The sequence below is a fragment of the Onychomys torridus genome, chromosome 22 (genome assembly GCF_903995425.1).
Source record: "Onychomys torridus chromosome 22, mOncTor1.1, whole genome shotgun sequence".
NCBI lineage: Eukaryota > Metazoa > Chordata > Mammalia > Rodentia > Cricetidae > Onychomys > Onychomys torridus.
Genome location: NC_050464.1, coordinates 15,716,870 through 15,727,612, shown reverse-complemented (window position 1 = coordinate 15,727,612; position 10,743 = coordinate 15,716,870). Strand labels below are relative to the sequence as shown.

The 10,743-nt window shown below is 54.0% G+C and overlaps 2 protein-coding genes across 2 annotated transcripts in view; one reads left to right on the top strand and one right to left on the bottom strand.

Moving 5' to 3' along the window:
• LOC118572638 (TSC22 domain family protein 4-like) overlaps nt 1–7,906 on the top strand; it is a 17,862-nt gene extending 9,956 nt beyond the window's left edge. The window contains exons 4-6 of the mRNA XM_036172366.1: nt 4,088–4,177; nt 5,920–5,941; nt 7,447–7,906. Coding sequence (XP_036028259.1) covers nt 4,088–4,177; nt 5,920–5,941; nt 7,447–7,689 — 355 coding nt within the window. The 3' untranslated portion in view covers nt 7,690–7,906. The remainder of the gene's footprint in view (nt 1–4,087; nt 4,178–5,919; nt 5,942–7,446) is intronic.
• On the bottom strand, nt 605–2,560 carry LOC118572383 (TSC22 domain family protein 4-like). Its single transcript, XM_036171979.1, has 3 exons — nt 1,871–2,560; nt 1,690–1,738; nt 605–1,317 (listed from the first exon to the last, which is right to left on the bottom strand). Exons 1-3 carry the CDS (start codon nt 2,134–2,136, stop codon nt 1,108–1,110), a joined length of 525 nt encoding a protein of 174 aa, XP_036027872.1. The 5' UTR covers nt 2,137–2,560; the 3' UTR covers nt 605–1,107.
• Nucleotides 7,907–10,743: the final 2,837 nt, after the last annotated feature.

The following is a 10,743-nucleotide window of genomic DNA, read 5'->3' as shown; positions in this document are numbered from 1 at the left end:
ACAAGACATTCTCAAGGCTCCAAGTGCTATTGCCTTTTTCTCCACCAGAGGGGGTCCTTCTCCTTGGCTGCCTCCATCTGACTGGGCTAGAAGCCCAGGCTGGCCAGGAGGAGCCTGCTCACCCCTGGGCCGAGTCCTCATCCAGCCAGGGGTGGGGTGGAAGGCAAGGCGGTCTGCCAGGCCTGGCGAGAGCACCATGTGCCCAAAGAGCCTGGCCCACACCCAGCCTGAAGACAAGGGACCCATTCAGGGTTCTCTGCCCTGGCTCCAAGCAGCCACCCGGATCCAGCCCACAAGAGGGGACACACTGGGAAGCTGGGGGTGGATCCTCACACTCACCAAAGACTTCATTGTTATCCCCCCCCTTTCACACCACCAACCACTAGCACGTGGGTAGACACCGCCCCCTACCTCTTTTCTGAGGCTAGCCTGCTAGGCCTTTCCAGGGACCAGGACCATCCCTGTACTATTTCCAGCTACCTACTCCAGTTTGGACCTGGGATCTTCAGGGAAACTGTGTGTGTGTGTGTGTGTGTGTGTATTTGGGGGTGGGGGGGGTGCCCACATAGGTCTGGACACAAGCAACACCACACCAGTCTCCATATTCAAGTTTCTTCAGATTTTTTTTTAATTATAATTATTATTTTAATAACAACCTGAATCCCAGAAGTTGAAGATACTGTCCATACACCCTCCCCTGGACAGAGGAGAGGTGGTGCTTGGAGGGGACAGGGTGGGGTGGGGGTGGGGCCTGCCAGGGAACCTCCAAATCTTTTCAGGCCATCTATTGCTGGGGAGGGGGAAAGGGGGGTCCCCAGAACACTGATACCCAGGGAAGGAGGTGGTGCTGGGTTCTTCCATGGATGAGGAGCTCCAGACAAGCACCCAATCCTGGGCTTTCCCTCTTCCCAAAAGGCCTGGGGACTCCGGGGAGACCAGGTGGGAAGGGACAGGCCAATAGTGAGCCTTCAACTCCCATCCCTGGTGCTGGGGTGGGTTGGGTGCGGGCATTAAAGCTACATAGGAGAAGGGGGCAGGCGGCTGGCCCAAGGCCCAGCAGCCAGTGGCAGCCCCCCCTCCAAAGGCACATTGTGAGGGAAAGGAGGCTCAGACGGAAGGCCCGTTGGGTGCAGAGGGCCCGAGCCGTGGAAGGCCCGAGGATGGCAGCTGAGCCAGCTGTTCCGGGCTGGCCAGGGCACGTAGCAATCCATTTTCCTGCTCCAGTGCAGCATTCCGCTCTGCCAGGTCGCGGATCTGCTCCTTCAGTACCTCAACCTCTTCTCGCACGGCAAACATGAGGTGGGATTTCACCAAGTCCTGGGCCCCAGGGACAAACCAACCATCAGGCCCTCCCAGACCACCACCAAGTGCCATCTCCTACCCAGGTACCTTCAGGGAGCTGTTATGAGACACCCAGACACACACACACCTCACTCCACCCTATTCCACCCCCGTGCCCGAAGGAGGGGAGAAAGAATAGAGGAGAAGCGGACAGGGAGAGCCAGGGGTCAAAGGGTAAGAGACAGGACCAGACAGGGATGGAGCATAGAGGTTAAGGAAGTCCAAAGCTGATGAAGTAGAGATGGAGGGGGACAGCGGGAGTTTGTGTACCCAAGTAATGGGAGAAGGCAGATGGACAGACGGACTGACTGCTCCAGGGCCTCCTGGGACCAAAACGTCTTTGCTTACCATGGCTTGCTCAATCTTGTTGTCAATGCCAACCAGACTTCCGGAACCACTGGAGAAGACACAGGGAGGTACAAGTTGAGGAGGAGGAGGAGGAGCCCCAAGTCAGCTCTGCTACTGCCTTCTAGGTGCTCCTTGCTCTGTCTGAGAGCCCAGCCTGCACCCCTCCCCGTGCCCAAGGTACCTGTGACAGTAGAGGATCAGGGAGAGGAGGCTTTTGTCCATCCCCCGGCGGGATGAAGGTCGCTGCCCAGGTCCCCCCAGGCCCTGGTGGGAAGGAGGTCCCAATGCCCCTCGGATGGGGGATGACCCCCGTGGGGAGCATGGGGAAGACACGCAGCCCCTTTTCCGGGGTGCCCCCGGTGCCATCCCCACCACTCGAGTCTCATAGGACGATACCAAGGACTTCACAGAGACCCCTGGCTGGGACATTCCTGAGGTAAGGGTCATCAGTAGCCACTCCCAACCAAAGGGCTGTGTCAGAGGTCGTGCCTGGGGGGCTCAGAGCCCCCCGGGGCAAAGTAGAGTTCCGTGGATGCCAGGCAGGCAGAGAGGAGTCAGGACCTACCAAGTGCTGGCCTGAGAGATATACACCCTGCCCTCCCCCTCAGGGCAAGGCACAGCTGCTATTGGTTCCTCAGGGACACGGGGACCCCCTCCCTTGGCTCCACAGTGGGCGGGAATTCCCAGACACACATGGTCTGTGCCAGTGTCCCCTTCTCACCCTGGCACCACTCCCAGGTTGCAGGGGAAGAGGAGGCAAAGTCAGCTGGTAAGCCCCGGGTTGGGGAGGGGCTACGGGGCAAGAAGGCTGGCAGGGGAGGGGCTTGAAGGTGAGAGCCTGGGAGGCCTGTCCCCCACCTGTGCCTTCCTTTCTGCGCTGCCTGGATTAACCATAGCCTCCCTCAGGGGACAGGGAACGGACACGGGGAGAGAGGGGGGGGGGGGGGGGCGGGGAGAGCGGTATTTATGAGCACACCCCACCAAATCCAAATGTATACATTTTATACAAGAGCCACCTAGGACAGAGGGTCCCCCAATTCCTTCAGTGGCGGAGAGAATTAGGGATTGTTTCCATAGCAACAGAAGCAACCCCCCTCTTTACTCCCACCCCCATGCTAGGAAGCCTGTAAATCAATGCCAGCCTGTATAGGATCTGAGGCTTGGATGTGGAGGTCTTGGAATGGGTCAGGACTTAAAAAAAAAGGTGAGGGTGGACATGGGACCCTGGATAGAGGAAGAGATGTAATCCGGAGTTTTAAAGCCTGGCTGCAGTTTGTCCAGTGGCCACCAGAGGGCAGCTCATGCCTGGCTCAAAGGCCCCAGGGCTCAGGCTCCCGATAGGCACCAGGATAGAAAGTCTGGCTCTCACTCAAGACCCTCTGGTCACTTTAGATTTTCTAGGGTCCCCTTGCCCCGCTCCAGCCTCCAATGTCTCCTCTTTGGCCACCAGAGAGGGGAAGGCAGGCTCTTGTTTTGGTTACCCAAGCCTCCTTTCTGCTTCCCGTGAGACTCAGGGGTCTCCAGCCCCATTCCCTCCCAGAAGCAGGGTGCCACTTTACTCCAATCACAGCTCGCTGGCTCCCCTGTAGCCCCTCCCACACTGGCTGTCAGCTCCAACCTGCTTTCCTACGGGGGGATCTATACTAAGTCCAAGGTGACCCTTGAACGAGGCCCGGCTGTCAGAAAGGGAGCTGGGAATTTTCCATTTCCTGGCCAAGCTCTGAGTGCAGGAGGTGCTGACAGGTAGGACAACCAGGGCTGACCAGACTAGAAGAGCAGAGTATTAGTGACTAAGGACACCTGGAGCCCCCAAAGGCACAGAGGACATGTGTAAGAATGGAGGTGGAGGAGCAGAGGGGTTAGAGGCGAGAGGGTTCACAGGTAAGGGCTCTTGCCTTTAACCCTGACAACCTGAGTTCCATTCCCAGAACCTACATGGTGGAAAGCAAGAACAGACTCCCCCAAGCTGTCCTCTTGATCACCCACAAGCCTGCCATACTGCACCTGGACAGACATGAGTGTGCAAGCATACACACACACACACACACACACTCACACCCACACACACAATGGAGAGGGTGCGAGGGCCAACTAGCCAGTGTCAAACTTGTTTTCAAGCCTCTTCGATCCACAGGGATACAGAGGTAAAAACCCAACACACCCTTCCTCCAACACAGAGACACCAAAGATGGACAGACGGACCAGAATAGACCTGTCAGCCCTGCTTGGCGGACACTCAGGTCGAGATGCCAAGTTAAATCTTCCACCCTTGCCAGAAATAAAGGAATAATACAACCACCACCATTTGTTGGCTGATTGATGGCTATCTTATGTTTGTCTAGCTCAGGAGTTTTTGAAAGCTCTGCCCTTACGCCATTCTAGCCCTAACAACTTGAAGGGATGTGGGCTCCGGCAAGCCAAGCCTTGATCAGCTCAGTGAGGGGCTGTGGCACACTGGACTTCTTGGGCAAGGCCGGGAGCAGGAACGGTAAGTGCCACAAGTCCCCACGCAACTCTGTGTGAACAAGAACGAAACGGCCCCTTTCCCACGACACTTACTGCCAATGTCCCCCAAACTGTCACAATTTCCAACACAGGCCAGGGATGACTCCATGGGTAAATGGCACCCCCCGGGGGTTGCTCAGTGCACAACCTAACTGAAGAAGAAGACAGCAACCTTGAGGACCCCTGGGACAAGGGCTTCTCTCGAGGCTGGACTCTGCCTCGGAAGGTCAAGTACGACAGCTTGAATATGAAGATCAGAGGATGATGAGTCTGTCAAGAGTTGGGGACGTTCAGATCCTGGGGATATTGGCCGGCTTGGCTCCCCACATATGTATCGGGCATTCAGAGGCTGGGCCCGGGGCCAAGAAAGTGGTATCCAGCAATCCTGTCTACACTCTTCTTCCCAGACCTGATTCCCTGGTGCCTTTAGGGGTGGGCAGGTGTGGGCCAGGGAGGGGGAGGGATGGCTTCTTGGCCCGGTTTTTGAGCTGCCCCTGCCTCCATCTTAGCAAGAGGACATGGTAAGGCCCACTGCCACCTCCTGCTTGCTCCCTTGGGAGAGCGTGTGGCTTTAGGGTGAGACCCAGGTTCACTGCCTGAGTGACCTTGGACAGCTTTCCAAAGCCCTTTTCTCCTGAGTCCTTGTTGTTTCCATCGGGAAAGTGAAGAATCATGGGATTGCTTTTTACAATTCATGAGGTAAGCATGCAGAGGGGTCATCCAGATGGCTCAGTGGGTAAAGGCACTTCCCACAGAGCATAATGACCTGAGCTGGAACATCAGGAGCTACAGGGTGGAAGGAGAAAACAGACTCCCACAAACTGTTCTCTGACCTTTGACCTCTACCCCCACACAGTGGCACACATACACGCCAACGTGTATGTTACACACACACACACACACACACACACTCACACGCACACAAATGAACACATGAATGCAAACAGCTCTGGAGAGGGCCTGGTGGGGCATGTCTGTCATCTCAGGTTCTCAGGAGGCTGAGGTAAGAGGATGGATGGCAAGTTCAAGGCCTGCCTGGGCAACTTAGTGAGTCTGTTTAAAAGTAAAAAAAAAAAACAACAAAAAACACGAAGAAAGGGGGTGGAGGTGGGGCTTTGGTGATAGCTCAGCGGTAGTTTGTGCTGACACAGCGACTGTGAGGCCCTCCATCTCCAGTACCACAAAAAAACTCAAAAAGGAATAAAACAGCAACAATAAAACCAAGCACCGGACCCAAAGGAAAACATCAGACACAATAATGTGGCTTTGGGGCTGGAGAGATGGCTCAGCAGTTAGGAGCTCTGGTGTTCTTCCAGAGGACCCAGGTTCAATGACGACTCACAACTGTCTGTAACTCCAAGATCTGACATCTCACACAGACATGCATGTAGGCAAAACACCAATGCACATAAAAATAAATAAATGTGGCTCTTCTGCTACATTTATGCCAGAGGCCCATAAAGCCTCTGGGATTCATTTCCTACACGGCCTTGAAACAATATCTAGGCATCTGGCCACTCATTCATCCTAACCAGGTATCTTCACCCTGCACTGGACCACAGATCTTCCAGCCGGAAACAGTCTGAATTCACCAGCACCCTGTTAACCCGTCCCAGATCCAAGCACCGGGAAGGCATCCCCAGCTCAACATGGTACCCCAGTACTTAACGTATTCCCCCTCAAAAGGGAAATTTCGCACCACTGGGAACCTTGGTCTCCTTCTAGCTCTAGGAGACACATCCGACAGGTGAGGTGGGGTCTACCCACCCCATTCCTAGGGGGTAGATAGAGGGGTGGCCCAACCCAAACCCGCTGGCCCGGCAGGGTGAGGCATGAGGGGCTGGGTTGGGCCAAAGCCCCAGAGCCTTGAAGGCTGGGAGCAACCGGTCAGACTAGGGCGTGCAGAGGGGGTGGGACAGGGAGGGGGAGGGGACCTGTCCAAAGAACGGGGCTACAGAGGCTTCAACAGGTGGAGCCCTTGTGTGTGTCAGAGAAAGCGGGAGGCTAAGCTGAGAAAGGGGCAGAGGAGGAACACCGACAGACCGACAGACTGATGGAGCCCTTTGCCAGGGAAGGTCCCAAATGGGGGGGTTGGGGGGTGGGAAGTGCTGAGAATAGCATCTGATGAGGGCAGGTGACTCTCCGGCCCTGGCTGACCTCACACCTCACACATTCCTGAGAGGCAGCTGGAAGGCAGTTTAGAGGCTACCCTGCCTTGCCCTGCCCAGCCCAGCCCCTTGTCCTCCAGCTCACATCTTTCTGGCCACCCCTTTCTCCTTTCCTTTGTGGCCCCATCTCTCTCTCTCTCTCTCTCTCTCTCTCTCCCCCCCCCCCCTCTCCCTCCCTCTCTCTCTCCTCTTTTCTTTTGTGGACCTGGGTCTAATTCCAGAGCCTGGTGGTAGCACCTAGGGGGAAGGTGGGGAGGAAAGATCTGCATCTGAGACAGGTCTCCCAGAGACACCCACCCATTTAGACCCACTCCTCATTGCCTTTCCAACAGGAAGTCCCTCACTTCAAGGGCCCCCAACAGGAAGTCCTACCTCTCCCACCAATCAAATTGGAGGCTTGCAAGCGCCTCTCTCCAGCTCCTAGTTATCTATCTGACTTGGTCAACATTTCTACGAATATTGAAAGCAAAAGTCAGCCCACCAGGCCACCAAATGAGGCATTCACCCCTAATAAGCAAGGCCAGCAGAACGACCCTTCTCTGTGGTCCCTTTTTTTTTGCTGCCAGGCATTGCTGTGGGAGGACTTGGTCACCATTGGTCACATCCTCTCACAGGGCAGAACTTTAAATCAATTCCTTCCATCCCATTTTTTGGACATGGTTTCATACATCCTAGGCTGGCCAGGACTGGATATGTGGCTCAGTGCTTAGCATGCTTGGGACTCTGGGTTCCATCCCCAGCACCACATGGTAGAGGCAGAAGGATTGGGAATTCAAGGCTCCCCTTGGCTACCTAGCAATTACAAGTCTGGACCGGAATACATGAGCTCCCACCTCCCAATGAAAAGAAAGGGAAGAAGGAAGCGGGGGTGGGGAGGAAGAGGGGGGAGGAAGGAAGAAAGGCAAGAAAGCGAAAGAAACACAGGCAAATGGAAGGGTAGAAGGGTGCAAGCTGAGAGAACTTCCTGGAGGAGGCGGTGCCTGAGCTAATCCGCTGGAGGAGGTAAAACAAGTGGCACCCTTGGCTGTTTATTGGCCGGTCCTCCTACCCTCCCTTGACGTCCCCACATCTCTTTCTTTTACAGTCTTCTGTGAGTTCTGCCTCAGTTTCCTCTCGACTAAGGACCCGGACGGCCTTGGAGACGCCAGAGGCTGAGATGCTCCGGGAAGTGTACCTGGTCCTCTGGGTCATCCGCAAACAACTGAGAGAGCTGGCCCGCAGGCAGGAGAGGCGCAGACGGCGCCGGGTGCGGTCCCATGCGTCCTACACATCCCGCCACTCGGATCCTGTGCAGGGCCTCAAACAGGATGCCCGAAGTCCCCTCTAGGCAGGGGAGCCCCAGATCCTTAGAAAGCCCCCACTCACTCTTCAGGAGGGTTGGCAGGAGGGGTTGAAGAGCCATCAGGCCAGAGTTGCTGGTGAGGAGACCATACTGTCCCCTCTCATCCGAAGCCCAAGACCAGGCCTGGGGTCGAACATACTCCCCTTCTGTGTTTGTTCAATTTGTAGAAAGAAAGAAAGAGAAAAATTATCTAACTATTGAGAAATAAATATCGGATGTTTCTGAGTAGATGGAGTTTGTGTTCATGAATGAGAGAAGCAGTAAGAGGAGTTTGGGGTGGGGTAGAGAGAAACACCTACTGAGTGGGGGGCCCAGTTATGCACGAGAGGAGCTCCTAGGTCTCTTTCTGTATGTATCAGAGATGGACAGGTCCTGTCCTTATATCTACACCCCCGTCCTAGGAGCTGAATTGCCTTTAACTGTTCTGCCTGGCCAGTAACCATGGCAACAGCATCCATTCATGGGCACCAAATATGCCCACTGGGTAGCAGCCCTGGCTTTTCTCCCTAGCAATTCCGTAAGATAGGATGGTCTAGGAACTTATCCAAGGCCCTCCAGCTAAGGATGCACGTTTGTGTGTGTGTGTGTGTGTGTGTGTGTGTGTGTGTGTGTGTGTGTTGGGGGGAGTACTAGAAAAGGGTGCTGGATCCCCTCAAGCTGGAGCTACAGGCAGGTGTGAACCCCCCAGTGTGGGTGCTGGGAGTCAAGTGCTTTCATTGATGATCAGGCTCTCCAGGTTTCCTAGAGACAGTCTCACACAGTCCCATCTGGCCTCCCGTCCTTTGTGTATGTTAGGATGCTAGACAGTCTTCTGCCAACTGAGCTACATCCTCAGCTGCCCGCTTTCTAATTATTTCTACTACATTTCCACTTCCTTATCTTGTTTGCACCGAGTGTATGTGGGTGAGTGGGTGCGTGTCATGGTGTGCCTGTGATTGGATGACAACTTGGAGGAATCGGTTATCTCTCTCCACGGTGTAGGTCACAGGGGTCGGATTCAGGTCATCGGGCTTAGTGGCAGGCACTTTTATGAGTAGGCCAACATGTGGCTCAGGTTGGACTCAAACTCAATGTGCAGCTTGAAGATGACTGTTGTTTGAATCTTAAATGGTCTTTTCATCAAAAGCCCAGAGTTGTATATCAGGGTGAAAGCTGAAAGATCAAAGAAGCAGAACAGCCAGCCACTAGTTCTTACCTCTACAAAATCCTCAGCCTAAAGAGAGTGAGTTCCTGTTTCCTCACTCCTCATATACCTTTCTCTGTCCTGCCATATTACTTCCTGGGATTAAAGGCCTGTGTGCTTCCCAAACAAAGGCATGAGATCTCAAGTGCTGGGATTAAAGGTGTGTGTCACTACTGCCTGGCTCTGTTTCTCTCCTATACTGGATCAATCTCATGTAGCCGGGTGTGACCTTGAACTAGATGGATCTCTGCCTCCTGAGTGATAGGATTAAAGGTGTGTGCCACCACTGTCTGACCTCTATGTCTAATCTAGTGGCTGGCTCTGTCCTCTAATCCTCAAGGCAAGTTTATTAGGGTACACAATATATCATCACAGATGACCTTGAACTACCTGGTCCTTCTGCCAGAGAAGTGCTTGATCTCTTGTGTGCCGTGGTGGCAAGAACGTGACATCACACCAGGCTTGGAAGCTGTGGCTCTGAGGATGCCCCAGTGGGCTGCCACAAGAGATTCATCTGCTGGGAAGAATACTGGTCCCACTGCCTGTGCCCAGCTGAGAGCCTTGGACAATGATACTTCCCAGGGTTGTCTGGAAGTCACATGGGCTCTGAGCAAGGTTGGGGAAGGATAGGGGTCAAGGTGGGCTGAGGAGGCCAAGTAGGAGCTGTGACTCATTAGCTGAGGTAGGGGGCTATCCTGTGGAGGGGGTGCATAGTAATGGAGAGGGAGGTTGTGAGTACACGGGGCAATAAGAGACGGCATCCTGGGGTCACAGTTCTGCCCCGTCCCTCGCTCTGCTTGCTGTCTGTCCTCTGATTCCCATATACTCATGGTTTGTGCATGCTAATATATACACATACACATAGAGGTTTGTGCATGCTAACACACACACATACACACACACACACACACACACACACACACAACTTGTGAGTTGTACGTTGGGCACTGCACAGCGAGGGAAAGGTAAAGAGCAGCATGCAGGGATAGTTTGATAGAATCAACTCACTAGAAAACTCAGGCTCTCCCCCAGCGGTTCTTATCCTGTGGGTCTCGCCGCCTCTGGCAGTGGTGTCCAAAGGCTCTCACAGGGGTCGCAGATCAGATCTCCTGCATATCAGCTACTCACAGCACAAGTCATGACAGCAGCAAATTACAAACGAGCTGTATTAAAGGGGGGGTCACCACAACATAAAAAATGTATTAAAGGGGGGTCACCACAACATGAGGAACTGTATTAAAGGGGGGTCACTACAACATGAGGAACTGTATTAAGGGGGAGTTACCACAACGTGAGGAACTGTATTAAAGGGTTGCAGCATTAGGAAGATTGGGAACCACCACTGTTCTACCCAGATATGCATTATGCATTTGTAGTGCTTCGGCTCAAACTCAGCATCCCACCATTCAGCCATAGCCATAGGCAAGCATCCGCCACTCAGCTTTACCACTCCCAAGCTCTCTAACCCCTCCGCCACAGTGTGTGTGTATATGTGTGTGCACATGAATGTTTAGGAACATGTGCATATGTGTGCATGCAGAGGCAGTAGGACTGTCTTTGCTTCCCCAGTATGGGGATTACAAATGTATTGCCACCACACCTAGCTTTTTTTTTTTTTTTCTTTTTTTCTTTTTTCTTTTTGGTGTTTCGAGACAGGGTTTCTGTGTAGCTTTGCACCTGTCCTGGACTAGCTCTGTAGCCCAGGCTGGCCTCGAACTCAAAGAGATCCACCTGCCTCTGCCTCCCGAGTGCTGGGATTACAGGCGTGCGCCACCACCGCCCAGCACACACCTAGCTTTTTATGTGGGTGTTGGTGATTGAACTTAGGTCCTCATGATTGCACAGCCAGCCCCCCC

Excerpts from the sequence above, each read along its gene's own strand:
- LOC118572383 (XM_036171979.1), bottom strand. The coding sequence starts at position 2,136 with ATGACCCTTACCTCAGGAATGTCCCAGCCAGGGGTCTCTGTGAAGTCC. Across the intron at positions 1,739-1,870 it reads CTGATCCTCTACTGTCACAG|TGGTTCCGGAAGTCTGGTTG; the intron begins GTACCTTGGGCA and ends TGTCTTCTCCAG. Across the intron at positions 1,318-1,689 it reads ACAAGATTGAGCAAGCCATG|GACTTGGTGAAATCCCACCT; the intron begins GTAAGCAAAGAC and ends CCTGGGGCCCAG.